Source organism: Thalassophryne amazonica, chromosome 12 (genome assembly GCF_902500255.1).
Source record: "Thalassophryne amazonica chromosome 12, fThaAma1.1, whole genome shotgun sequence".
NCBI lineage: Eukaryota > Metazoa > Chordata > Actinopteri > Batrachoidiformes > Batrachoididae > Thalassophryne > Thalassophryne amazonica.
Genome location: NC_047114.1, coordinates 13,268,113 through 13,294,773, shown reverse-complemented (window position 1 = coordinate 13,294,773; position 26,661 = coordinate 13,268,113). Strand labels below are relative to the sequence as shown.

The following is a 26,661-nucleotide window of genomic DNA, read 5'->3' as shown; positions in this document are numbered from 1 at the left end:
TCGGGGTTCGACTGAACTGCTCACTTTCAGCGAGCTGTGAGCTTTTCATCCACGGTTTTTTGCAGCTGCTCGACTCGTCCTCACCTCTTAAAGCGCGGTGATCAGCACACCTGCACTGAGCTTTACAAAGACATTTTTATACTTTTTCCCCTCCTTTATTTAGAATTCTGAGCTGAGCTGCTCCGTATCGTCTCGTTAAAAACAGCTGATCCTCCGCGACGCGTCAACAACTAACACTATTTTCCACTCAAATGCACCTAAACTCTCTTTCTGAGGACCACATGATGTGAAAACACAATAAAAGTTTCTTACCTGTAAATCTGGTCCTGTTTTCTGCATAAATAAATGTTATCCATTCTTTGTGCTCAAATGCCAAAGCAGGGGCGAATCCAGATGGGATGGGGGCGTGGGGCAGGGATGTGCCCCCCCCCACAACACCCCTAGATTAAAGGTCCAGTTTTGAAGCCGTTTTTTACTACAACTACTAATATTGCTTAAAATAATAATAATTTCGACAAGTAAAATGTTTAGAGAGTTAGAATTTAATAGTTACATTTCTAAACAATGTAGGTTTGAAATTGCAAGTTTTACTGTTACAGTGCTGTCAACAGTTAAATATGAGGTCAAGAAAGAGGTCTTTATTTTACTTTTTATAAAACAAGTATTTATTTTCATTGAAGTCAAGAAAGGGTGACTGTAAAGTGAGTTGTTGTCGGCAGCTGTGGAAAGTAACTAAAAAAGTAACTAGTAATCTAACTTAGTTACTTTTACAATTGAGTAATCAGTAAAGTAACTAAGTTACTTTTTCAAGGAGTAATCAGTAAAGTAACTAAGTTACTTTTTCAAGGAGTAATCAGTAATCAGTAATTGGATTACTTTTTCAAAGTAACTGTGGCAACACTGGTCCAGACACTCCCTGAAGGCTTCTTCGTCTTTTATCCTGCTCAACCAGGCGTTCTGTCTGTTTTCTAACTGTTGAGGTTGTTCCTCTCACACTTCCCAAGGGCAAATTTGGCCACTCTGGGTCAAAGCTTGTGTGGAGCTGGTCCGGGCTTTTATATTCTTGACCATTTCCCCCAGGATTAGGACCTCCCGGGGATATCGATTCATCTCCACCTACCTCTGGGTTGTGTTCCTCATCACTTTGTTCGGATTCGACAGGGGAGTCTATCTTGCCTTCGTCTTCATTATCGAGGATCTGATTTCCACTCATATCTTCCATTATAGGATATTGTTCCTTAAGCATTCTTCCTAACCCTTTTAGCCGTTCTGCCATGGACTTAAACTCAGCATATACGGACGCTGATTTTGCTTTAACATCAACCAGGACTGTCTCTACTTCCAACAACCCAGCTGTCATTTTTACTACGGAGTCATAACTTTTCTCAGGGCTTAAGGTGGTGATTTGTCCTCTTTTCCACTCTTCTCTGAGAAGTTTGCACCACCATTCAAGCCACTCTCTGGTCCCCATCTTGTCCTTTGGGACTGGTGGGCTCTTCAAAACGGCCAGGATCTGCCCCTCCTTATGCTTACCTGGATAATATATCCCTAATGTGTGTATAGTTCCTGCCATATCTTCTTTGAAACATTTTTCATCAGTTTCCACACTTTGATCTATGACATATTTTTGAACTGTTTCTGCCCAAGTATCATATCCTCATCCATACAATACCACTCTGTGTGGCCGAAAATCCACTTCTTTTTTCCCTTCATGTTCGGATTCAGGGTTTGCTACAGGTCCTGGCTCTCCTTCAGCCATATTTTCACTGCTTGTTCTTAATACTAAACTTACTGTTTCGTAATGATCGTCCTCCCTTTATTCTCTCGGTTGCTGAGACTGTCGATTCCACCACTGTCGTCTCCTTGACTTCAGCTATGGTCCTTGTCGTCTCGAGTCATCTGCCTCTCAAAGCCTCTCTTGGCGCCTTGAGTCAGGGATGAGTGACAGACTGCTTGGCTATTCAGCGCTAATTCCAGAGGTTAATTCCAAATCAGCTGCTCCTTTTCCCGCTTCTCCCCTCAGGAACCTCACGGGTTGATGAACCTATTCTCTCTTGTAGATCACCATTTTGCACAGTATACTCTCATACCTGCTTTCTTGATGATCCGATCCAGCAGGCTCCCTCGCCTGCTTCCCTTCCTCGTCGTTTCGTGACGATCCAGCAGGCTATCCCCGTCTGCTTCTCGTCCCAGTCCAGACGATCCAGCAGTGACACATTTGCTTCTCGTCCTTGATCCCAGCTCCCTGGGATACTTACTCCTGTTGTCTTTACTTCGTCCTTCTGGTGGTCGCCTCCAAATTTGCACACCTCTGGAGGACAGATATGTTTCAAGCCATTACTGGACCTATACAGGCCATCAGCCGACGCTCTCCACAACACTGTCTCCTTTGGTGATCTACTCAGGGCTTTCCACCTGCCCAATGGCAAAGACTCTCCTTTGGCCAGGATTCTTCCTCGGACCTGACTACACTTTGTCAGGTCCCTGTTCGGGCGCCACGTGTCAGATCCCGCTTTTAGATACACGGCACATGCTCACCCTCCGATGAGTGTTTGTGTAAAACCAGCTCTCCGTCTCTGGGGTTCGTGTCTCCACGGGTATTACCCGACAGGGCTGCACAAAGGTTGTTCAAGCTGGTGGCGAGGAGATTCGTCTAGCTGCTCACTGCCTCCATCCGGACGTCCACCCCGCTGAAGCTGATCTCGCACCCCGGTCGAATAGCCTTCTCTGGAACCAGGATACGAACCGGCCACGCCCGTTGACGGCAGTTCTCCTCTTATGGATCAGGGCTCTTGAATTGTTGCTAGATTTTAAATTTAGTGACTCGTACAGCGAGTCCCCAGGATGTGTTATTTTCATTAAAAACCAGACTAACCTTTTAGAGCACTTGATGTTGTATACCCAATAAACTTAACTTTCACACCTTAAGAAGCATCAATAATCCAATGTCCGAGCCTTAACACTTTAACTGCATGCTTGGAAATTTTATTGCAGGTTTTGCAAGTGCCGATAACATAATCAAAATAGGTTATACGGTGATAATTTCACAACAGTAATTCAAATATAATTAGAATAATGATTGGCAGAGATTTTTTTAATTCAAAAATTCTGACTGATCTTACTTTGACTGGGACTGGATTGATTTCTCAACAAATTTTCCTAGGAGTGAGGGAGGGAGGTTTTCGAGGTTAAGGTCCACAGCTCGATGAACTTGATTTCCTCTTCATCAGTTATTAGTCGTTAGCTGACCACGATCCTTGTGTGATATTGTAATCCTTCAGGAAGTTAATCCACATAAGAATTTATTCCGTCTTCAATAAACCAAAAGTTGATCTAATCCATTCTGGTATGCTGTGATATGCCTTGAGAGAGAAATCGTTGAACATTCCCCACTCAGACTTAAGGCCAGTGGTTATCCTCCATCGTTCTGCTACTCCGTGACTGGACGGCCTGAGTGGGAGTTGAAATCTCTCTCAAATGATCTTTTATGGCTCCAATCCTCTCACTCCACGATTCCAAATGATGCTCACAAGATGGTCAAGTCTTGTGATCTCCTTGTAGCAGGGGATTAGTGGCAACAGCACCTCTCCCTGGAAGAATAACCCTGTTTTCTGGTGTTTCAACAAGTTATATATGTTCTTGACTCCAGTCGTCCTCAGATGATCTTGGTTACCATGGGGACACTGTTGACTCAAAACCTCCTCCCTTCTCCTTCTGCTTTACTGGAAATCTCTGCAGCCCCTACCAGTAACTTATTTCTCAAGTTCCTCTTTTCTGTTAACACTTCAGCTTTTCTGAGAATTCACTCTTAAATCATTTCTTCAAAATCACATTAATCATATTCAATCATTTCATTACAACTCTCTTTTACATAAAAACAATTCATATGATCATATACAAACATTCTCATTCCTTATTATTTATTTCATATTTTACCAACATCTTAATCATTTGATCAGTTGTTCAACATCAGCTTTTCTTGCCCCACTTGCGACATCTTCTTCACTTCCTCTTTTTCTCTGACTCTGCACTCTATGAAAAACAACTCATATAATCATTCATTTCACTTATTCGTAACATACATCTTCTAATCATACTTCATTTGATCATACTTGTCATGTTAGAATCATTCTTAGACATATTCCCTCATCTTCACCACAAGTTCATTCCGTGGGCCTCCCAATTTGCAATAGAAAAGTCTGGTATGACCTCACTTACTCCTGGAAGGTACCAAACACTGTGCAGTTTAATCCAACAGCATGTATATTAATTCCATGGCACGTATTATATTCCAAGATGAAAACAAGCTGAAAGCAAGCTTAAAGTCATCTTTCCTGACAACATGTGGACTGGTTCGGGCGAACTCCCATGAACCCTCGAGCCCCCAATGGAGGGCGTAGAGCTGGTCCAGTGTGCCGCGACCAGGGCGAAAACCACACTGCTCCTTCTGAATCCGAGGTTCAACTATCGGTCGAATTCTCCTCTCCAGTACTCTGGAATAGACCTTACCGGAGAGGCTGAGGAGTGTGATCCCCCTGAAGTTGAAACACACCCTCCGGTCCCCCTTCTTAAACAGAGGGACCACCATCCCGGTCTGCCAATCCAGAGGCACTGTCCCCGACCGCCACACGATGTTGCAGAGACGTGTCAACCAAGACAGTCCCACAACATCCAGAGACTTAAGGTACTCAAGACGGATTTCATCCACACCAGGAGCCTTACCACGAGGAGCTTTCTGACCACCTCAGAGACTTCAGCCTGGGTAATGGATGAGTGTGCCTCTGAGTCCCCCGTTTCTGCTTCCTCTTCGGAAGACATGACGATGGGATTGAGGAGATCCTCAAAGTATTCCTTCCACTGCCCGACAACATCCCCAGTCAGGGTCAACAGCACCCCACCTGCACCGTAGACAGTGTTGGTGGGGAGCTGCTTCCGCCTCCGGAGGCGTCGGATGGTTTGCCAGAATTTCTTCGAGGCCGACCGATAGTCCTCCTCCATGGCCTCCTTGAACTCCTCCCAGACCAGACTTTTTGCCTCTGCGACGGCACAGGCGCAGCATGCTTGGCCTGCCGGTACCTGTCAGCTGCCTCCGGAGTCCCACCTGCCAATAAAGACAAGTAGGACTCCTTCAGCTTGACGGCATCCCTTACGTCTGGCGTCCACCACCGGGTTCGGGGATTTCCGCCGTGACAGGCACCAGAGACCCTGTGACCACAGCTACAAGCGGCTGCATCGACAATGGAGGTGAAGAACATGGTCCACTCAGACTCCATGTCTCCAACCTCCCCCGGGATCTGGGAGAAGCGCTCCCGGAGGTGGGAGCTGAAGACCTCGCTGACAGAGGGTTCCGCCAGTCGTTCCCAGCAGACCCTCACGATACATTTGGGCCTGCCAGGTCTGACCGGCTTCCTCCCCTCCCACGGGATCCAACTCACCACCAGGTGGTGATAGGTCGACATCTCAGCTCCTCTCTTCACCCAAGTGTCCGAGACATGTGGCCGAAGGTTGATGATACGACTACAAAGTCGATCATCGACCTCCGGCTCAGGGTGTCCTGGTGCAATGTGCACTTATGGACACCCTTGTGCTCGAACATGGTGTTCGTGATGGACAAACTGTGACTAGCACAGAAGTCCAACAACTGAACACCAATCGGGTTCAGATCAGGGAGGCCGTGCTTCCCGATCACACCCCTCCAGGTCTCACTGTTGCCGCCCACGTGGGTGTTGAAGTCCCCCAGGAGAACAATAGAGTCCCTGGTCGGAGCACTATCTAGTACCCCTCCCAGAAGGTTGGGTATTCTGCACTGCTGCTCAGCCCGTAGGCCGAGACAACAGTGAGAGACCTGTTCCCAACCCGAAGGCATAGGGACGCGACCCTCTTGTTCACCGGGGTGAACTCCAACACATGGTGACTGTGCTGGGGAGCAATAAGCAATGCTACCCCAGACTGCCGCCTCTCCCCGTGAGCAACGCCAGAAATGGGGAGGTGAGCCAGACTATCTCTAGTCGGTACAGCTCAACCTCTCTCACAAGCTCAGGCTCCTTCCCCCCCAGCGAGGTGACATTCCACGTCCTGACAGCCAGAGGCTGTGAGCGTGGACCGGGCCGCCGGGCCACCCGCCCTTGACCACCACCCAGTCCTCTCTGCACCCAACCCCCATGGCCCCCTCTGCAGGTGGTGAACCCACAAGACCAGGCACCTAAATGACTCTGCTTTTGTTTTTGTTTTTTTTTATGAAATTTAGGTGTACCTTAGTATACACTAGTAGAGTTCCATCTTAAATTTCGAATTATACCTTGCTGAATTTTCATGTCACAGAGGCAACAGCATCAGAAGCAATAACAGTAACAATTGTGGATGCATTAGGATTACAGCAATGTATTCAGGAGTCAACATACATTAGTGGAAATACCCTGAATTTGGTTCTCGCACGTGGTATTGCTGTCACAAATATTGACATCATGCCTCTTGCATCAGTGGTCTCTGATCGCTCACTTATTAGATTTACAGTTTCACTGCCATGTTTAGCGGAACAACTATCACTGCGGCGACACATTAACTCCTCAGCTACAACTGAACTCGAAGCTAGACTGCCTGATATCTTAGCTTCACGTTTGGAAAATGCCCAATCAGTAGACAGACTTGTGGACAGTTTACACTCAGCGGTCAAAACAACACTTGACATGATTGCTCCACCTTTATTAAAACCACGACCCAACAAAACACAGTCATCTTGGCTCAATGAGTACTTGCATTACCTCAAGCATAAGGCTAGAGGTCTAGAACAGAAATGGCATAGTTCAAAATTAGAAGCATTCCACCTTGTGTGGTGTGATGCTATCTTAAACTATAAGCATGCACTACTGGCTACAAAGCAGACCTACTACTCTGATTTGATCAACAAAAATAAGCATAACTCAAAGTTCTTGTTCAACACGGTGGCAACACTTATTCAAGGACAACCACCTGTAGGTCGCTCTCCTTTTACAGCACAAGATTTCTTGGATTACTTTGAGAAGAAAACAGAAGACATTGGGTTAATCATATCTTAGGATGCCTTAACCCAGCCACTACAACCTGCTATTGAGGTCGGTGCCATTACTGAGGTATTACCTAGATTTACAGAATTTGATAGTATCTCACTAAGCGTGCTGACAAAGCGTGTAACGTCTACAAAAAGTACAACCTGCTTATTTGATCCTATACCAACAAAACTGTTTAAGGACCTGTGGCCCACTCTTGGGCCGAATGTGCTGGAAATGATTAATCTCTCATTAACTTCTGGATCTGTTCCTAAATGTTTCAAATCTGCAGTGATTAAATCATGACTGAAGAACTCTAATCTTGACCCTAGTATATTGAAAAACTATATAACGATATCAAATCTATCATTTTGCTCTAAAATTCTTGAAAAGGTGGTTTCACAGCAGCTTGTGGACCACCTTAATGAGAATAATCTTTTTGAGCCACTGCAGCCTGCGTTTAAAAAAATATCATTCCACAGAGACAGCTCTCACTAAAGTGGTGAATGATCTTCTGCTTGCAATGGATTCGGACACCACTACAGTTCTGGTGCTGTTAAATCTTAGTGCTGCATTTGATACCGTGGATCATCATATTCTACTCAATAAGATGGAAAATCATTTTGGGATTACTGGGAGTGCCCTTGCATGGTTGACATCATACCTGACCAGTCATTTTCACTGTTTTTCTACAATAACACTACCTCTAACGTTAGTGACATGAAATTTGGGGTTCCACGGGGGTCTGTCTTAGGCCCCCTGCTTTCTACCCTTTATACAGCACCCCTGGGGGCATATTGCAGCGTTTTGGGATTACCTTTCATTGCTATGCTGATTATACTCAGTTATACATGCCGATAACTGCTGGTAATCTCATCCACACAAAATCCTTAGAAAATTGCCTTGCATCAGTGAAAAGCTGGATGTCTAGCAACTTCCTGCTTTTAAACATTGATAACACTGAAATGATGGTTGTTGGTCCAGTGAGACATCAGCATCAATGTGACCAGCTAACGCATCGCCTAGGCTTGTGTGTCATACATCACACTGACAAAGTGAGGAACCTTGGGGTAATTTTTGATCCTACAATATCCTTTGACCTTCACATTAGAGATATTATGAGGACTGCTTTCTTCCACCTGCGAAATATAGCGAAGATTCGTCCCATCCCATCTATGGCTGATGCATGCCTTGCAGTTGAAGTTGAAGATTTCAGAGGCCGGTCAATATTCTTAATTCATAAATGGGAATATTCTTAATTCATAACTGGGATTTGGTTGTTCAAGTAGAACTGTGAAGAAGTGTTTTTCACTGCTCAAACCATAATATTACAGGCTTATCAAGCCTGAAGGTCAAATTGCCCGACTGTTTTCCTCCAGAGGAATTTATTTGGCCTGGGGATCATTTGGCTGTTTCTTATCTCAACTCACAAAGACAATAAACTGCTTTTCACAGGACTGAAGCATGCTCCATTCCCTCCCCCACCCCCCTCCTATCCCCCATCAACACTCCCCACACCAGCGCCTGCTCACGTCAGTCCTTTCCCCTTCTGCGGGGGCAGTGCAGTTTTAGCTGCAGCCCCCGCTACTTCCCCCAAGCCGACGGCGGCGCATCTCAGGGTTGCTGCGTGGCCTTCACCCACTTGCCTCAATTCGGATAACGGACTTCTTCAAACTTAGTGCACATAAACAATGTCAAATGTGTATGTGCTGTCTTTAATTCTGATGTGTGCCATTATTACGGTAAACAAGTAATAATTGTGGACTAATTGCTGTCTGAGGTAACTGGAGTGTAAACATAATTTCTCCACTGTGAGATCAATAAAGTATATCTTATTTTTTCTGTTTTTCTTGTTGCGTAATGCTGACAAATTATACTGCATTTGTTGTCTTTCTGATGCCCGATTCTGTTTTTTTTTCTCTCTCTGTTTGATGTGTGGCTCCATCAAGAGATGGATGTGGTGTCTGTTTCTGCAACCCTCCTGTCCATCAGCAACATTTCCTGTACATTCATTTTGTGAATTGTTTTGTAAATTGTGTCGGTAGCATGGCCCAAGATGAGGGTCACTCCTTTGAGTGTGATCTGCTTGAGGTTTCTGCCTCAAATCAAAGGGAGTTTTTCCTTACCACTGTTGCCTGTGTGCTTGCTCTGCGTGTTGGTAAGGCTAGACCTTACAAGTGTGAAGCACCTTGAGGCAACTTTGTTGTGATTTGACGCTATATAAATGAAAATAAATTGAAGTGACACGTAACGGAGGCAATAACAGTAACAGTGGCACATAACAGAGACAATAACAGTAACAATGACAAGAACACAAACAGTGGCAATAACAGTGACACTAACACTAACAGAAACAATAGCAAGAACAGTGACAATAACAAAGGCAACTCGACCTGCCAGCAGATAAGATAAACTTTATTGATCTCACAGAGGAGAAATTCACATGTTACGTCAGCTCTTAAGAAAACACACAAGGTGAATGCAAGAAGAGGAAAATGTTCATCAAACAGCGTGTGCAAGGATAAGCAATGATAATAATACTTGTAACAGTACAAGACATAAGAAATGAGGTAGAAATATATATATATATATATATATATATATATATATATATATATATATATATATATATATATATATACACACACACACACCCTTGTGTATATACAGATATACACAAGGTCCAAACCCCCTAAGCAGACTGCCTCCTGAGGCCCCATCTCTGCATTGTGTAACACTGCAACTGCAAGATGTGGGCCTGACCCACAGATGGCATTGGCGACGGCACTGTCATGCCAACTATACTGTCAAGAGGACAAAATTTACCCAAGATGTCCATATTTTTCCACTACGTACACTGCATCACATGAAGTGTTGTGGATTCACATAACTATGTTGTAATTCAGTTTGGCAGTTATATTTATTATCAATATTCAAAATGTAATTTACCTTTATATCTGTTCAACCAAGTGTTCTACCAAATAGCAACAACAGAAATATTGTCTTTATTGTATATAAAGACAATATAAAGGTCATAGGTGACTGGGCAATGGATAGAATTTTTATTTAATTTTTTTTTTAATATGACAATCACAATATCGGTCACTTAAAGGAGCTTCTTCTGAATAAAGTTTAACCTGACCCATCCTCTGAGCAAGCACAATGGGAATAGTCTTCAGAAAAACACTTCCTCTGGTATTTTGATCATTGGAAGGAACCTTAAGCAAACCAGATTCAGTGTTGTGACCATCCCTGCACATATACATCTCAGCCACCTTCTCTACACTTCTCCATGTGCACTCTCAGAGCAAATCTTGGATCTGCAGTGCTCAGTCTGCGTAATTTAAAGCTATTCTGTGTAATTTAAAGCTATTCACACTGAAAATTATGGAACATTCTATGTTGAACATTGCTGTTCTTTGATAGATAAGTTGTTGCAATATGAATTTCATGCTTTTCCATGCATCTAATTTAGGATTATTACTTCCCCACTTGTGGCACCAATTTGTGACAGACTACTACACAATTTGGCAGGCAGCTTTTTGCTATTTTTTGTGTCATTAGACCATGTTTCACGTTTATTGGACTGAATAATCTTATTAGTATAAACACACACGTGTCCACTGAATGAATGTACAGCTTGTGGTGCAGATGACACTGATGACCAAAACAGAGGTTGAAAAAGTAGGATTTAATAAATAAAAAAATAAAATAAAATAACAGGTAGAAATGGGCACAGCCCACTGTAGAACATTCAGTAACCTTAAAAGATTGTGGGAATGTATAAAGAATATTTAGATTCAGGAAAAAGAAAATGTGTTTTTCTTTATTATTACACCTGTAGATGAATACAGGTGTAATACCTGAATACAGCAAAAGATCAACTGACTATGAAGATTTAGACATGATGACTGTAAAAAGTATAATAAAAACTGTTATTGAACCATTCACTTACATTTGTAATCTGTCTCTCAACAGGAATTTTCCCAGATGAAATGAAAATTGCCAAGGTAGTCCCATTATATAAAAATGGAGACAAACATAACGTTTCAAATTACAGGCCAGTGTCATTGCTTCCACAGTTTTCTAAAATTATGGAAAAGGTTTTTGTGACAAGGTTGGACAAATTCATTGAGAAATATATTTTAAATAATGCTCAGTAAGGATTTAGAATAAAACATTCGACAGCTATGGCAATTATGGAATTAACAGAAAATATCAACAGCAATAGATAATAAGGATTATATGGTAAGTGTTACTGATCTGAAAACAGCTTTTGATGTTATCGATCATTCAAGATTGCTTCACAAGTTACAACAATATGGAATAAGAGGGATTGCACATCAGTGGGTAAAGAGCTACTTAGAAAATAGAAAACAGTTTGTTCAGATAAATAATACTAAATCAGAATTGTGTAATATTATGTGTGGAGTACCACAAGGGTCGGTACTTGGACCCAAACTGTTTATTTTGTATATCAATGATTTTGTGAATATATCTAATGTACTTGGTAGCATTTTATTTGCTGACGATACAACATTATTTTACTCTGGATCGGATATACAGGAAGTAGCACAAGTGATGAATACAGAGTTGGAAAAAGTGAAATATCGGTTTGATATAAACAGATTGTCAATCTTGGTAAAACAAACTTCATGTTGTTTAATGACAGAGTTAAAAAAAAAAAATGATGTGTCATTAAAAATGGATGGGATGGACATTCAAAGGGTAAAAGAAATGAAATTTTTAGGAGTTATGATTGATGAAGATTTTACATGGAAATCACACATAAATTACATAAAAGGAAAGATAGCGAAAGCCATTGCTGTTTTGCATAAAGTTAAATATTCATTAAATAGTTATGGATTATTAACATTGTACAATTCACTGATTGTTCCATATTTGACTTATTGTGTAGAAATCTGGGGAACAACATGTACAACTTATACACAACCTTTATTTATTTTGCAGAAAAGAGCTTTAAAAGTGATCGGCAACAGCCGATTTAGAGATCCATCTAATCCATTGTTTATTAAGTATAGGGTACTTAAATTTCATGATTTAGTTGATTTGAGGTTACTTCAAATAATGTACCAAGCGAATAACAATACATTATAACAACAATATATTCTCTGGGTTTATAGACGTTGTTAATGTGTCTGCGTTTATTAAATTCCATGCATCTTAAATGTAGCAGACACGGATTATCTGGAATTTTGTTTTGGCAAGTTTTCAAGGTCTCTACAAACTACAAAAATGTAATTTTTTTTATGCTTTGTCACATTAATAAGAGACTGCTGCCTGATACCCTGAAAACTTGCTAAAACAATTATAACAAATAATCCGTGTCTGTTACGTTTAATCTGCGTGGAATTTAATAAACACAAACTAAATTTCTGACATATTATATATATTAGTCTCGAACAAAGAGGACAGTGTTGTAAAGAACAATAATCAAGACGTTAAATAGCAAACTTCACTTTCCCCAGAACGACATGATCAGGAAGCGAGCGTAGCTCACAGCAGCTCCCATTGAAAATAACGGAGAGACAGCCTGTGATTCTCGCATGTTTACATAAAATAAATACAATAACATCTAAAAACCCAGAGAATATATTCACGAGAGTTTTAGGCACAATATAAAAATAGTTTTATGTTGCGATGTTAATGGTGTTGTCTGTGTGCAGCGGTTAATGCAGCGTGATCAGAGCGTCTCAATGCAGTTCTCAATGTTACTGAGATCTCACAGCGCGGCGTGTGCACATTTTACATCATAAAACGTGCGCACAATATAAAAAAATGAGCGCACATTCTCTCCACATGCAAAACATGTTGCGATGACACTTCCAGTAAAAATTCCTTAAAAATGCCTGTTTTTACAAATAAAAAAATAGAATTTTTACAAAAGCACATTTATCTGTAAACACCAACACACGACACACATTACATTAACATGTTGGTTTACATAATGAATGACTCAACCAATCAGTGTTTATCAGAAGAGGCACATTTTACCCAGAATCCTTTGCGATCTGTTTTTTTTTTTTTTACAAGACTTCAGAATTAGTGCATTATTCAACATTAAAAGACATATGTTATATTTTAACTTTGTATAAGTGACAGAATTGACATTAATGGAGTTATTCTATCAGTATTCATTTTATTTATACACCAAACCATAAGTCAGCATGGCTTTATTTTCCAAGACCTCCGCCTGACTGGAGCATTGTGATTGGGTAGAGAGCTGGGCTTTGCGGCTGCTTTCAGCTTGCTTCTGGGGTGGAAGAGCTTCCAGCAGGGGGCAAGATGTTCAAAGACAGAAGTGCGGGCTCATTGTTTGGGTCTGTTGTCGCTTTTGATGCTACCAGAAGCGATCATGGTGTTAAAACTCAAATTCAGTTTGTTAGTAGTTGCAAATGTACCAGAGAAACTTCCGATACATTTTGGGGTGGTTTATCGTTTTATCGTTATCAAAGATATCTTTTCAGTTATCTGATTATCTGTTATAGAAGTTAATTTTTTGGTTATCTGTGCCCACCACTGAGTAATGGTAATGGAGTGGAAAAACAGTTGTATTTCATTCCTTCTTATGAGTTAGATAATGTATCTGTAAAGTTATGTTTATAGATGTAATATCTCATAATTTAATTGTAGGTTCAGATGTGCTACGCGCAGTGACACGCACTGACACACCGTATTTTTGAATAGGCTGTGCAATGTTCATGACTAGTTCACGAAATTAATGTGTGCCAGACGTTTTGAACATTTCAAAATTTTCTTTGCACACTGGTATGCAGCCACGCACGGTTTACAACAGTTTACAATGGGTGTACTCACTGGCATGGCAGACTGCATGCCAGTGCGTGGATCAAAATCGTGCAAGAGTCAATGCACTTTAACAGTAGCAATAACAGTGACAGTAGCAGTGCCAATAACAATACAGTAACCATGACCACAACAGTCAGTGGATGGGGCACCAGCCTTGAAGATCATGTGTCTCTTAGCTGTGTGCTGTTGGGTAAAAGTTTTTGGTTATTGGGAAGGTTATGACCCTGACAACCATTCTTGGGAGTTGGCTACTAACATTTGCCCTTATCTGTGACTTTTATCATGGCCACCCTTTAGTTCCTGGGACATCCAGTGACCGCCCTTTGTGGTGTGGTACTGTCTTGTTTTCTGCCTCTTAGGGTAGGGATGGTGGCCAAGCAGTTAAGTGCACTTGTTTCTAGTCCAAGGCCACCCCTGCCCATTCTCTATGTCATGTGAAGTTGCACCAGGAATAGCATTCTGCATGAAACATCTGCCAAATCAACCTGCAGAGCCACCTACGATCTGCTGTGGTGACCCTGAGTGAAATTAGGGAGAAGCCAAACGGACTTAGTAAAGTTTTGATAAAATTTTTATACTTATTATTTACAGTTTCCTAGTGCTCCTTGATGTATTCTCCAATTCCATCTATGAGGCCGCCACGGTCTATTATGCCTCATCTGTTCCAGTTCATGTCTCTGAATTGGTTGAGGGCTTACATGTTCTGTCTCTGAGGTGGCCAAGAGCCATTACACCTCATTTGTTCCTGTTTAAGGCTCTGAAGCAGTCCAGGGCTGATGTGCTCCCCCTGTTCCAGTTTCTTTGGGCCAGTCTTTTTATGGCTAGCTGTGACACTGCAGGTATTCTGGGTTGGTTTCTCTGCATGCGGTGTGTCCTCTGATGGCCATACAACTACCCACCTGTTGACTCGTTTCTACCCCTGCTGACCATACAACTGCCCACAGATTGAGCTATCTGTCCTTTGTTGCCTGTACAACAATCCTCCTGATGTCCTGTCTGTCCATTTTTACCTGCACAGCTGGCCTCCTCATGTTCTACTTGTCCTCTGTTGGCTGCACTGCCATTCCCTTGTTGTTCTGTCTGCTGTCAATCTCTCATCTGTTCGCCTGTTGTTTTATGCATTTTCTCTTGGCAGTTCCTTTTGTTGGCCCTCCTGCCAGCCCCCTCACCCTTCCTGCTCCCTCTTCTGGTTCCTCGTGGTTGTCATGTCCTGTATTGTATTGGGTCGTCTGGTGCAGCCCATTGGAGATGGATGGATTGGAGATGACAGTCACAACCCTACGATTGAGCTCTCACTGGTGTCCTTCTCTCTAACTGCACTATTCCTTCCATTCCACACAGGTTTGGATTATCCTGGCTCTTCCTGTTCTTTCCTGGCTTTCATCCCCTGTTGATTCAATAACATGAGGAGTTGCATCAGTGCCTCATAGCCCCCAACCTGCATCGGTGATCCTACCACCATCTAAAAAGCCTACAGTCACAGCATGCACTCCCACCTAATTGGGACATGACATGTGCAGCAATAGGACCAGTACCCTGCACTACAAGAAGGAGAGAAGCAAACACAGGGACCACAGAACCTGAAAACACTAAGAAAGAGCAGGCCACCAGGGACTGCCTAACGGGGCAAGAGCCAGCAACACCACCAAGCTCAGCTCCACACCCCAGCGTTCAGGCCTTTGTAATGGGTGGGTCCCTCAGCAGTTTTTGATTACAGGATGAAACCTCAAGCAGGCCAAAGTCACAAAAATTTCAAAAAACAAAAGTGAAAAACGTAACTCAATACAAAAAGGGGTGCAATGTGAGAGAATGGCAGAGTGGAGAGTATCAACAGGACTTCATAGTCACAGAGAGAAGGCAGGTGTGACAGCCTGCATGGCTACGATGAGTTCATGGGAGCTGGGAGAAGTGAATATTTGTGCAGAATCATGAAAATTCCTGTATTTTCACCTTAATTCATTCAGTGCTGGCACTGGTAACTTACCGGAACAGTACAGCAGCGTGTCCCTTTTCCCTTGGCAGCTGCCAAGAAGGATGGGTAGCACCATCACACTTATCTGAAGAACCCATAAGGCCATGTTGATAACCTGGCAGAGCACAGAACATGACACAGAGACAATGAAAGGAGGGTGCTGAGCAGTTTATTATATGACACCTGCACTACCGTGACAAAACAAACGGGGGGGGGGGGGGGAGTAAAGCCCCCTTGTAGACAGGTGTTGGAAATTAGCATTCCACTATACAATGCATCTGGCAGTTGTGCATAATTGTATGTCACAAATGTTTATTTGTAACTTCTTTGTTGAAGATGTTTTAATATGGGATTAAAATGGTCTCATTAATATTTGTAAATGCACACAGGGTGATCTACAAATAATCACTGATTTGCAAATGTATTCAGATATCCACAAATGCAAACTTCATATTTGTAACTTGTAAACTGGTCTTTGCAAATAATGTTGTATTTGCAAATATAAAACTTAATTTGTAAAAAAAAAAAAAAAATTACATTTGTAAAACTGGAAATTGTATTTGTGAATTGAGTTTCAGCATTTGTGGATCACCAATTACACACATTCATCGCTTTCCTCTGTGACGTAATTTTGAGACATTCTTTTCGCGAAATCCACACAGATCCACAAACAAATGCCCACTGATTCGCAAATACACACTCACACACACTGGATATCCACTAGATGGCAGTGTGGTTCCATTCATTACACAGCCGTCTATTTAGATCTCTCAGCCATCTGAGTCATTTTGACTTCTGAGATGAGCTGGACGGACATGGACGGACAAGGAGAGCAGTCGCCATCATCTAATGTAAGTACAAACAACTTTTGTTGTCCTAACTTAAGATAAGACTCGACTCGCTTGATTATGTATCAACTAGCGTGGACCTTGGAGGGAAAATTGACTTTATCGCGATTTGTCAAGAAGGAACATAATCAAGTGAGTTATACTCAGGAGTCTCATTGCATTTTTATATTCTCTGGTGTGAATTTACAACATAACCATGTTAGCATTGTGTTGATTATCCCTAATTTTAATAAATGAGTTTATTTATTCAATGTTTCTTTTGTATGTAACTGAAGTTATGGTGGTCATCGTCAAAAAGATTGTGATAAAATCAAAATTGCAATAACATAATAAAAACAAAACTGTGATATTCTATTTGTGCCATATCACCCAGCCCTACTTGGTCTGGAAGGTGTGGTTCACATGGCGGGGGGACATAGGCACAGAAGCACAGGAAAGAGATGGGTTTACAGCACAGAGCCGTATATGAGAACTAGAGAGCGCAGTCCCAATGCTGCCTACTAAACGTGAATTTCCCTTCATGGAGAGCGACATTCCACTTTGTAACCAGGCAAAATATTGCCAAAGTGCCTGGATGTTAACTGTTTTCAAGTGCATTTTCAATGCGGATACGCAAGTGAAAACAGACGGGAAAAGAGCTTGCAAAATACATTTTAAAATACCGTTCTGATGTGGATATCGAGCCAGTACAAACATTTACATTAAATTATGTAAGGAAAGTATTAAACTTACCCTGACACCTACACATTCAAAAATCTTAGTGTTGGAAGTTACACAGATCTGATCTGTTCCATCTGCAAACAGAAGCTGAGCTGAGATGTTCAGTTGCTGCTGCCTTCAGCGTAGTGTGGCTCACCAATCCATTACAATATATGTTGTAAGTAAAGATTAAATAACGAGAAGGCCTGCATTATAGGGTTTGAATGAACGACACGGAGTCTAAAACATCACGACGAGAAGCGGAGTGGTGTTACTCCGCGAAGTGCATTCAAACCGTATAATGCACGGCTTCGAGTTGTTTAATCCGCTTATACCATGGTCCCACACCTTGAGCTAACACACAAATATTTACTTAAGTTAACAGAACTTGATAAAAATGCGTAAGTATTTGGGACTATTTTATGCCAGTCTCAAGATATTTTCATCCTTGGCAACCGTTCTCTTCTTTCCCGTCTTCAATCTTGTCCAGTTCATCCGATGTTAAATCTTTATGCCGTTGCTTTTGCTGTTCTTCTCGTTTGCTCTCCTCCTCTTTCCATTCCTCAAACATTTATTTTGGCCAAAAATATTAAAATTCACTTGGAAATCCATGTTTTATTGCGTTTCTGTCATTCACCTGTCAAAACACAGCTGATCTGCACCAACTGATTTGCGCGTTGCTATGGTGACAACCATATCGGAGTGATATTACAGCGACTTAACTCGCCGAACTACGTGTGTATACACGAAAAATAATGCACGCCAGTTAGACATGGAATTCTCACTGACCATGGTATAAATAATAATAATACTATTATTATAAACTAGCTGAGTCACCTGTTCTACACACCGGTAATAGAGAAGAATTGTAGCCATGTCGTTGTATATTTCATGTCACTTTAGTTAAACTATAGTAAATTGCATTGCATTGTCATCATTGATTTCCACAGAGCATTTTGTGACATTCATGAGACTCAAGTGAATGATGATAAAAAGGTGACAGCATGTCATATCACTGCAATGTTCTGGTTTGAATTTTAACTAAAGTGCACCCCAGCCATGCCAAAGTATGATGCTTACTACTTGACCTAAGTACCACATGAACTGCGAAAATAAGGGCTCCAGTGAACGGGTCGTAATCTAAGGCTGACCGTGTGTGTGTGTGTGTGTGTGTTCGTATGCTTTCAACCTAAGGGCCCCAGTGACTTCCCCCTTGGTGACTCCAGTCACCATACCAAGTTTGGTGTTGACTGCTTAATTACATAGGAAACACGCACATGCAGTCAGCTTTATATATTAGATAATTACCTTTCAGAGGATTCCATATATATATATATTATACAAATAATGGATAGTAAGGAGTCCAACATAGAGAAATATTGGCTGAAGAAAAGTTATATAACTTTTCTGAATCCAATATTTCTCTATGTTGGACTCCTTACTATCCATCAATTGTTATGTTCTCCACCCCCCTCCAAAATTAAGCAAACAACAAAGAGTCAAGTAAATTAGATCAATTTATTTTGTTGTGAACAGCATCTGATTGATTCTGATGCGATGAATGCTTCTAAAACGTCAGTAGCATGCTTGTCTACCTTCTTAATGTTTTTGGAATCTTTGGAGTTCAATATTTCCACCAGTTCCTCCTCTGTGAACTCAGCAAACCTCACTGGCAAACGATTTTCTGCTGTTGTTGACATGTTTGTTGCCATTTTTTCAACCAGCGTCTGTCAGCTAGTTCCTGACCTTCGTATGCCGCGCTCTGATTGGCTAGCCGTTGGCATTAAGCTATAACGCTATTGGTCAGTGGGAACCGATCCAATATAACTTTTGGTCCTAGCCTTTTTGGATCCAACATAACTTTCTGGCACCAAGAATGCCAAAATACAGGTAAATGATGGACAGAAAGGCTAATCTGTGAATGGCTATTGCAATCTGAGTGGAGAACATATACACACACACATATATATATATACACACATATATATATATATATATATATATATATATATATATATATATATATATATATATATTACAGTGAATCTATGTGTCATGAATTTCTATTATTCTATTGTTCTAAATTTCATATTTTCATTATGATAAAGACGAGAACATCAATCAATAACAATCATTTGTATTCTGAAGCACATGTCTGTATTTTTGTCAATACACAGACAACAGAGCACATTTTGGGTTGGGTTTGTGTTCGTCAGTTTTTTTCGCAGTATTTTTTGTTATATCATACGCTTATTGACCAGTAGGGGTCTCTAGCATGCATTCGAAGCATCACCTCAATATTTGAAGAAGCTTCATCTCGCCATCACTAAAGTTCAAAAATGGCAGGTTTGGTCCTCCATATCGTCCACAGGCTGGAACTCTTGTCTGTCCCAAACAGCTGTGCAAACTGTCCTGTGAGGACAGACAACATGAACACCTGCCACAAATTTCTCACTATCGGAATGTTTCAGTTTGCTTCTTTCTTTTCTGTCCACATATCTGAGCAGATTGAACCTTCTGATGCGGATCTTATTTAACAACAGAGGGAAAATTATTATTAATTATTATTATTAATGTCTGTGTTCATACCCTGAAGCGTAAAGTTTTTTGTTTTTTTTTTTAAGTGCGCTGAGCCGAACTGACAGCGACTTATGGGCGCGTGCTCGGGTGTGCTGTGTGACGCTGTGGCTCGTGCGCACCATGAGCAGAGCGCGTGGAGTTTGTTCTTACCTGGACAGGTAGCAGACAGTGGAAGGTCCTCACGGACAGACCGTCAGAAGTATTTCTCCTCTACATCCTCAACTCCTACACCTGTGTCACGAAGAAATCAAATAAAAAGAAACAAAAACCAGTTCCTGTCCGGTCCTTCAAAATAACATTTTACTAAAAGAAATATGTGACATTTTACGGAAAAAATATTATAAGCAAAGTAACCGGGTGAATATATAATAAAATGTGTGATAATGAGAAAAAAGTTAGTTTTTTGGTTGACTATGTAATTATGCATAAGAGTTTAAGCCTTAATTTAGATGGAATGTCAAATAACTTCCGGTATGATTCGGCGCGGTTGCGGGTGACGACAGTGTCATCAGTGGACGTGCCTGACTGAGCTGCAGCCACGTTCAGTGTAACGTCACCCTGATCAACCAATCATACGCCACATGACGAACGCTCTGACCAATAGCATGGCTTCGGGGGTGTTCATCTGACGTCATCTAGGTGAACAAGCAGAATGTACAAATTTGTATGTAATAATAAGCGTTTTCCCTTTGTAATTAATCTTATGTACTAATCGGCAAATTTTACTATCTCAAAATGATAATCCCCAAATCCCCGCCGAGTTTTCAAATGTTTCTGGCAGAATATAATTTGCACACACATATTCTGGAACTAAACTAACACATAATAAGAAAAGTGACTTTCACTGCAATACCTTGATTTATCATTAAAAGACCTCGGATGAGTTTAATGTGCCTCACACACTTTTACAACTCGTTCTTTGTTTTGTTTTTACTAAGACTTGATATCTCCTACGTTATTCTGTTATGTGCCAATTGTCTGCATATTGAAATCTCAAATATCTTGAAGAAACAAAAGAATTAACCATTTTATTTTTTAAGTGTGTCTGCGGGAAACTATCGGTTTAAATATTAACATGCAACGTGAATGTTTTAGAACCTGAGGAAATCCATGCACTAAACATTTTAGACTGAACTAAAACTTTTAGTTCATTCTTTTAGTAAAAGCTCACAGTGTGTGACTGCTGTCAGCCTGGTGTGTTCACTCTTGAACTTTTCTGAATTAAAGGTATTGGGCTACCCAAATTTCACTAAACTGAAAAAAATTATTTTCTACTGAAATCCAAGCATTATAATGTTGGTTGATTTTAGAAATGTCTTGCAAAGTTACAGCTCATTTTAATGATAAAGACAAAGACAAATAGAGACTTTATTTGCCATTTGTATTCACACGCAAGGTTTGGGTACATTGGAATTCTTGTGCAGAGCACACGAGTAAATAAATATAAAGGTACAAAAGTATAAAAGGTATAACAGTATAATAAGGATACCCGGTGCAAATCATAACAGAAATATGTTAAAGTGTCAGGTTAATGGGGAGAGAGAACAGCAGTTCTTGCACACTTGTATTCCAGGAGATAACATGAGGAGAACATATTAATCTCAGGGGAATTCCATAAGGAATATTTTCTTTTCTTTAAAACAGTGTCTGCAGGAGGACGTAAAGATCGGAAGTTATCTTTGACTGCGGGTGACGCATGTGCACGTAGCTTGCATGCTGACATCCGTGAGATGTCTTGTAAATCACTTCACAGGAGTTATCAGGTGAAAAGAACATAATGTATGAGAAAAGTCTTAAATCTACACAGAAATGCAGCGGTTTTTGAGCGTTGTCTACCATGTTGGATTAGCAGCCAGACAGACAGGCCAGCGATGCCATTGTCTCTCTCTGCTCTGATTGGCTGTCACCATTTGTGCATATACATGCTTTGTACATGAGACTCCAGGTGGGAAAAGAACCTGGAACATTTCAGTAGCATCTCAGTAACATCTAAGTAACATCTCAGTGTGCATCGCTGGATGATGAATAATGAATTCTTGGCTTTGTACACATGTGATTAGAATGTTTCTGATCATAAAATAGCTATTCTGTCCTGCTGGTAGCAACCCCCTGGTTTAACCCCTTCTCTCAAGAGTAACCATCTGTTTGCAGCAGCCACCTGAAATGTGGAATTTTGTGGAGGTTCATTCGTTTGTGTCCTTGTTTTCACCGTACTGATTACTAAGTGGTGTCACGAGGGTACAAACAGAACTACAGTAGTGCAAATCATGATGGTGCTGTGACTGACGTTATGTTCCTCAGGGCTTTGTGCACAGAAGACATGATGGGTGATGGTGCTGTGGGGGAGGAATGGTGTAATTGGGTGGTTTTGGTGGTGATCTGGGGTAAAGGGGCACTGATCTTGGGGTGGTCAATCAATCAATCAATCAATTTTTTTATATAGCGCCAAATCACAACAAACAGTTGCCCCAAGGCGCTTTATATTGTAAGGTAAGGCCATACAATAATTATGTAAAACCCCCACAGTCAAAACGACCCCCTGTGAGCAAGCACTTGGCTACAGTGGGAAGGAAAAAACTCCCTTTTAACAGGAAGAAACCTCCAGCAGAACCAGGCTCAGGGAGGGGCAGTCTTCTGCTGGGACTGGTTGGGGCTGAGGGAGAGAACCAGGAAAAAGACATGCTGTGGAGGGGAGCAGACATCGATCACTAATGATTAAATGCAGAGTGGTGCATACAGAGCAAAAAGAGAAAGAAACAATGCATCATGGGAACCCCCCAGCAGTCTACGTCTATAGCAGCATAACTAAGGGATGGTTCAGGGTCACCTGATCCAGCCCTAACTATAAGCTTTAGCAAAAAGGAAAGTTTTAAGCCTAATCTTAAAAGTAGAGAGGGTGTCTGTCTCCCTGATCTGAATTGGGAGCTGGTTCCACAGGAGAGGAGCCTGAAAGCTGAAGGCTCTGCCTCCCATTCTACTCTTACAAACCCTAGGAACTACAAGTAAGCCTGCAGTCTGAGAGCGAAGCGCTCTATTGGGGTGATATGGTACTACGAGGTCCCTAAGATAAGATGGGACCTGATTATTCAAAACCTTATAAGAAGAAGAATTTTAAATTCTATTCTAGAATTAACAGGAAGCCAATGAAGAGAGGCCAATATGGGTGAGATATGCTCTCTCCTTCTAGTCCCCGTCAGTACTCTAGCTGCAGCATTTTGAATTAACTGAAGGCTTTTTAGGGAACTTTTAGGACAACCTGATAATAATGAATTACAATAGTCCAGCCTAGAGGAAATAAATGCATGAATTAGTTTTTCAGCATCACTCTGAGACAAGACCTTTCTGATTTTAGAGATATTGCGTAAATGCAAAAAAGCAGTCCTACATATTTGTTTAATATACGCTTTGAATGACATATCCTGATCAAAAATGACTCCAAGATTTCTCACAGTATTACTAGAGGTCAGGGTAATGCCATCCAGAGTAAGGATCTGGTTAGACACCATGTTTCTAAGATTTGTGGGGCCAAGTATAATAACTTCAGTTTTATCTGAGTTTAAAAGCAGGAAATTAGAGGTCATCCATGTCTTTATGTCTGTAAGACAATCCTGCAGTTTAGCTAATTGGTGTGTGTCCTCTGGCTTCATGGATAGATAAAGCTGGGTATCATCTGCGTAACAATGAAAATTTAAGCAATACCGTCTAATAATACTGCCTAAGGGAAGCATGTATAAAGTGAATAAAATTGGTCCTAGCACAGAACCTTGTGGAACTCCATAATTAACTTTAGTCTGTGAAGAAGATTCCCCATTTACATGAACAAATTGTAATCTATTAGACAAATATGATTCAAACCACCGCAACGCAGTGCCTTTAATACCTATGGCATGCTCTAATCTCTGTAATAAAATTTTATGGTCAACAGTATCAAAAGCAGCACTGAGGTCTAACAGAACAAGCACAGAGATGAGTCCACTGTCCGAGGCCATAAGAAGATCATTTGTAACCTTCACTAATGCTGTTTCTGTACTATGATGAATTCTAAAACCTGACTGAAACTCTTCAAATAGACCATTCCTCTGCAGATGATCAGTTAGCTGTTTTACAACTACCCTTTCAAGAATTTTTGAGAGAAAAGGAAGGTTGGAGATTGGCCTATAATTAGCTAAGATAGCTGGGTCAAGTGATGGCTTTTTAAGTAATGGTTTAATTACTGCCACCTTAAAAGCCTGTGGTACATAGCCAACTAACAAAGATAGATTGATCATATTTAAGATCGAAGCATTAAATAATGGTAGGGCTTCCTTGAGCAGCCTGGTAGGAATGGGGTCTAATAAACATGTTGATGGTTTGGATGAAGTAACTAATGAAAATAACTCAAGACAGAACAATCGGAGAGAAAGAGTCTAACCAAAAACTGGCATCACTGAAAGCAGCCAAAGATAACGATACGTCTTTGGGATGGTTATGAGTAATTTTTTCTCTAATAGTTAAAATTTTGTTAGCAAAGAAAGTCATGAAGTCATTACTAGTTAAAGTTAATGGAATACTCAGCTCAATAGAGCTCTGACTCTTTGTCAGCCTGGCTACAGTGCTGAAAAGAAACCTGGGGTTGTTATTTTCTTCAATTAGTGATGAGTAGAAAGATGTCCTAGCTTTACGGAGGGCTTTTTTATAGAGCAACAGACTCTTTTTCCAGGCTAAGTGAAGATCTTCTAAATTAGTGAGACGCCATTTCCTCTCCAACTTACGGGTTATCTGCTTTAAGCTACGAGTTTGTGAGTTATACCATGGAGTCAGGCACTTCTGATTTAAAGCTCTCTTTTTCAGAGGAGCTACAGCATCCAAAGTTGTCTTCAATGAGGATGTAAAACTATTGACGAGATACTCTATCTCACTTAGAGTTTAGGTAGCTACTCTGCACTGTGTTGGTATATGGCATTAGAGAACATAAAGGAATCATATCCTTAAACCTAGTTACAGCGCTTTCTGAAAGACTTCTAGTGTAATGAAACTTATTCCCCACTGCTGGGTAGTCCATCAGGGTAAATGTAAATGTTATTAAGAAATGATCAGACAGAAGGGAGTTTTCAGGGAATACTGTTAAGTCTTCTATTTCCATACCATAAGTCAGAACAAGATCTAAGATATGATTAAAGTGGTGGGTGGACTCATTTACTTTTTGAGCAAAGCCAATAGAGTAAATGCAGTGTTGAGGCTGTCATTCTCAGCATCTGTGTGGATGTTAAAATCGCCCACTATAATTATCTTATCTGAGCTAAGCACTAAGTCAGACAAAAGGTCTGAAAATTCACAGAGAAACTCACAGTAACGACCAGGTGGACGATAGATAATAACAAATAAAACTGGTTTTTGGGACTTCCAATTTGGATGGACAAGACTAAGAGTCAAGCTTTCAAATGAATTAAAGCTCTGTCTGGGTTTTTGATTAATTAATAAGCTGGAATGGAAGATTGCTGCTAATCCTCCGCCCCGGCCCGTGCTACGAGCATTCTGACAGTTAGTGTGACTCGGGGGTGTTGACTCATTTAAACTAACATATTCATCCTGCTGTAACCAGGTTTCTGTAAGGCAGAATAAATCAATATGTTGATCAATTAATATATCATTTACCAACAGGGACTTAGAAGAGAGAGACCTAATGTTTAATAGACCACATTTAACTGTTTTAGTCTGTGGTGCAGTTGAAGGTGCTATATTATTTTTTCTTTTTGAATTTTTATGCTTAAATAGATTTTTGCTGGTTATTGGTGGTCTGGGAGCAGGCACCGTCTCTACGGGGATGAGGTAATGAGAGGATGGCAGGGGGAGAGAAGCTGCAGAGAGGTGTGTAACACTACAACTCTGCTTCCTGGTCCCAACCCTGGATAGTCACGGTTTGGAGGATTTAAGAAAATTGGCCAGATTTCTAGAAATGAGAGCTGCTCCATCCAAAGTGGGATGGATGCCGTCTCTCCTAACAAGACCAGGTTTTCCCCAGAAGCTTTGCCAATTATCTATGAAGCCCACCTCATTTTTGGACACCACTCACACAGCCAGCAATTCAAGGAGAACATGCGGCTAAACATGTCACTCCCGGTCTGATTGGGGAGGGGCCCAGAGAAAACTACAGAGTCCGACACTGTTTTTGCAAAGTTACACACCGATTTAATGTTAATTTTAGTGACCTCCGATTGGCGTAACCGGGTGTCATTACTGCCGACGTGAATTACAATCTTACCAAATTTACGCTTAGCCTTAGCCAGCAGTTTCAAATTTCCTTCAATGTCGCCTGCTCTGGCCCCCGGAAGACAATTGACTATGGTTGCTGGTGTCGCTAACTTCACATTTCTCAAAACAGAGTCGCCAATAACCAGAGTTTGTTCCTCGGCGGGTGTGTCGTCAAGTGGGGAAAAACGGTTAGAGATGTGAACGGGTTGGCGGTGTACACGGGGCTTCTGTTTAGAACTACGCTTCCTCCTCACAGTCACCCAGTCGGCCTGCTTTCCCGGCTGCTCGGGATCTGCCAGAGGGTAACTAACGGCGGCTAAGCTACCTTGGTCCGCACCGACTACAGGGGCCTGGCTAGCTGTAGAATTTTCCACGGTGCGGAGCCGAGTCTCCAATTCGCCCAGCCTGGCCTCCAAAGCTACGAATAAGCTACACTTATTACAAGTACCGTTACTGCTAAAGGAGGCCGAGCAATAAC

General features: G+C 41.3%; 1 protein-coding gene across 1 annotated transcript in view; it reads right to left on the bottom strand.

Annotated features, from left to right (window-relative positions):
* Positions 1 to 20,214, bottom strand: part of cnpy1 (canopy FGF signaling regulator 1) — a 74,811-nt gene extending 54,597 nt beyond the window's left edge. Inside the window, exons 1-2 of the mRNA XM_034183907.1 lie at positions 20,103 to 20,214; positions 15,838 to 15,940 (exon numbers count right to left, since the gene is read on the bottom strand). Coding sequence (XP_034039798.1) covers positions 15,838 to 15,931 — 94 coding nt within the window. The 5' untranslated portion in view covers positions 15,932 to 15,940; positions 20,103 to 20,214. The remainder of the gene's footprint in view (positions 1 to 15,837; positions 15,941 to 20,102) is intronic.
* Between the last annotated feature and the right edge of the window lie 6,447 nt (positions 20,215 to 26,661).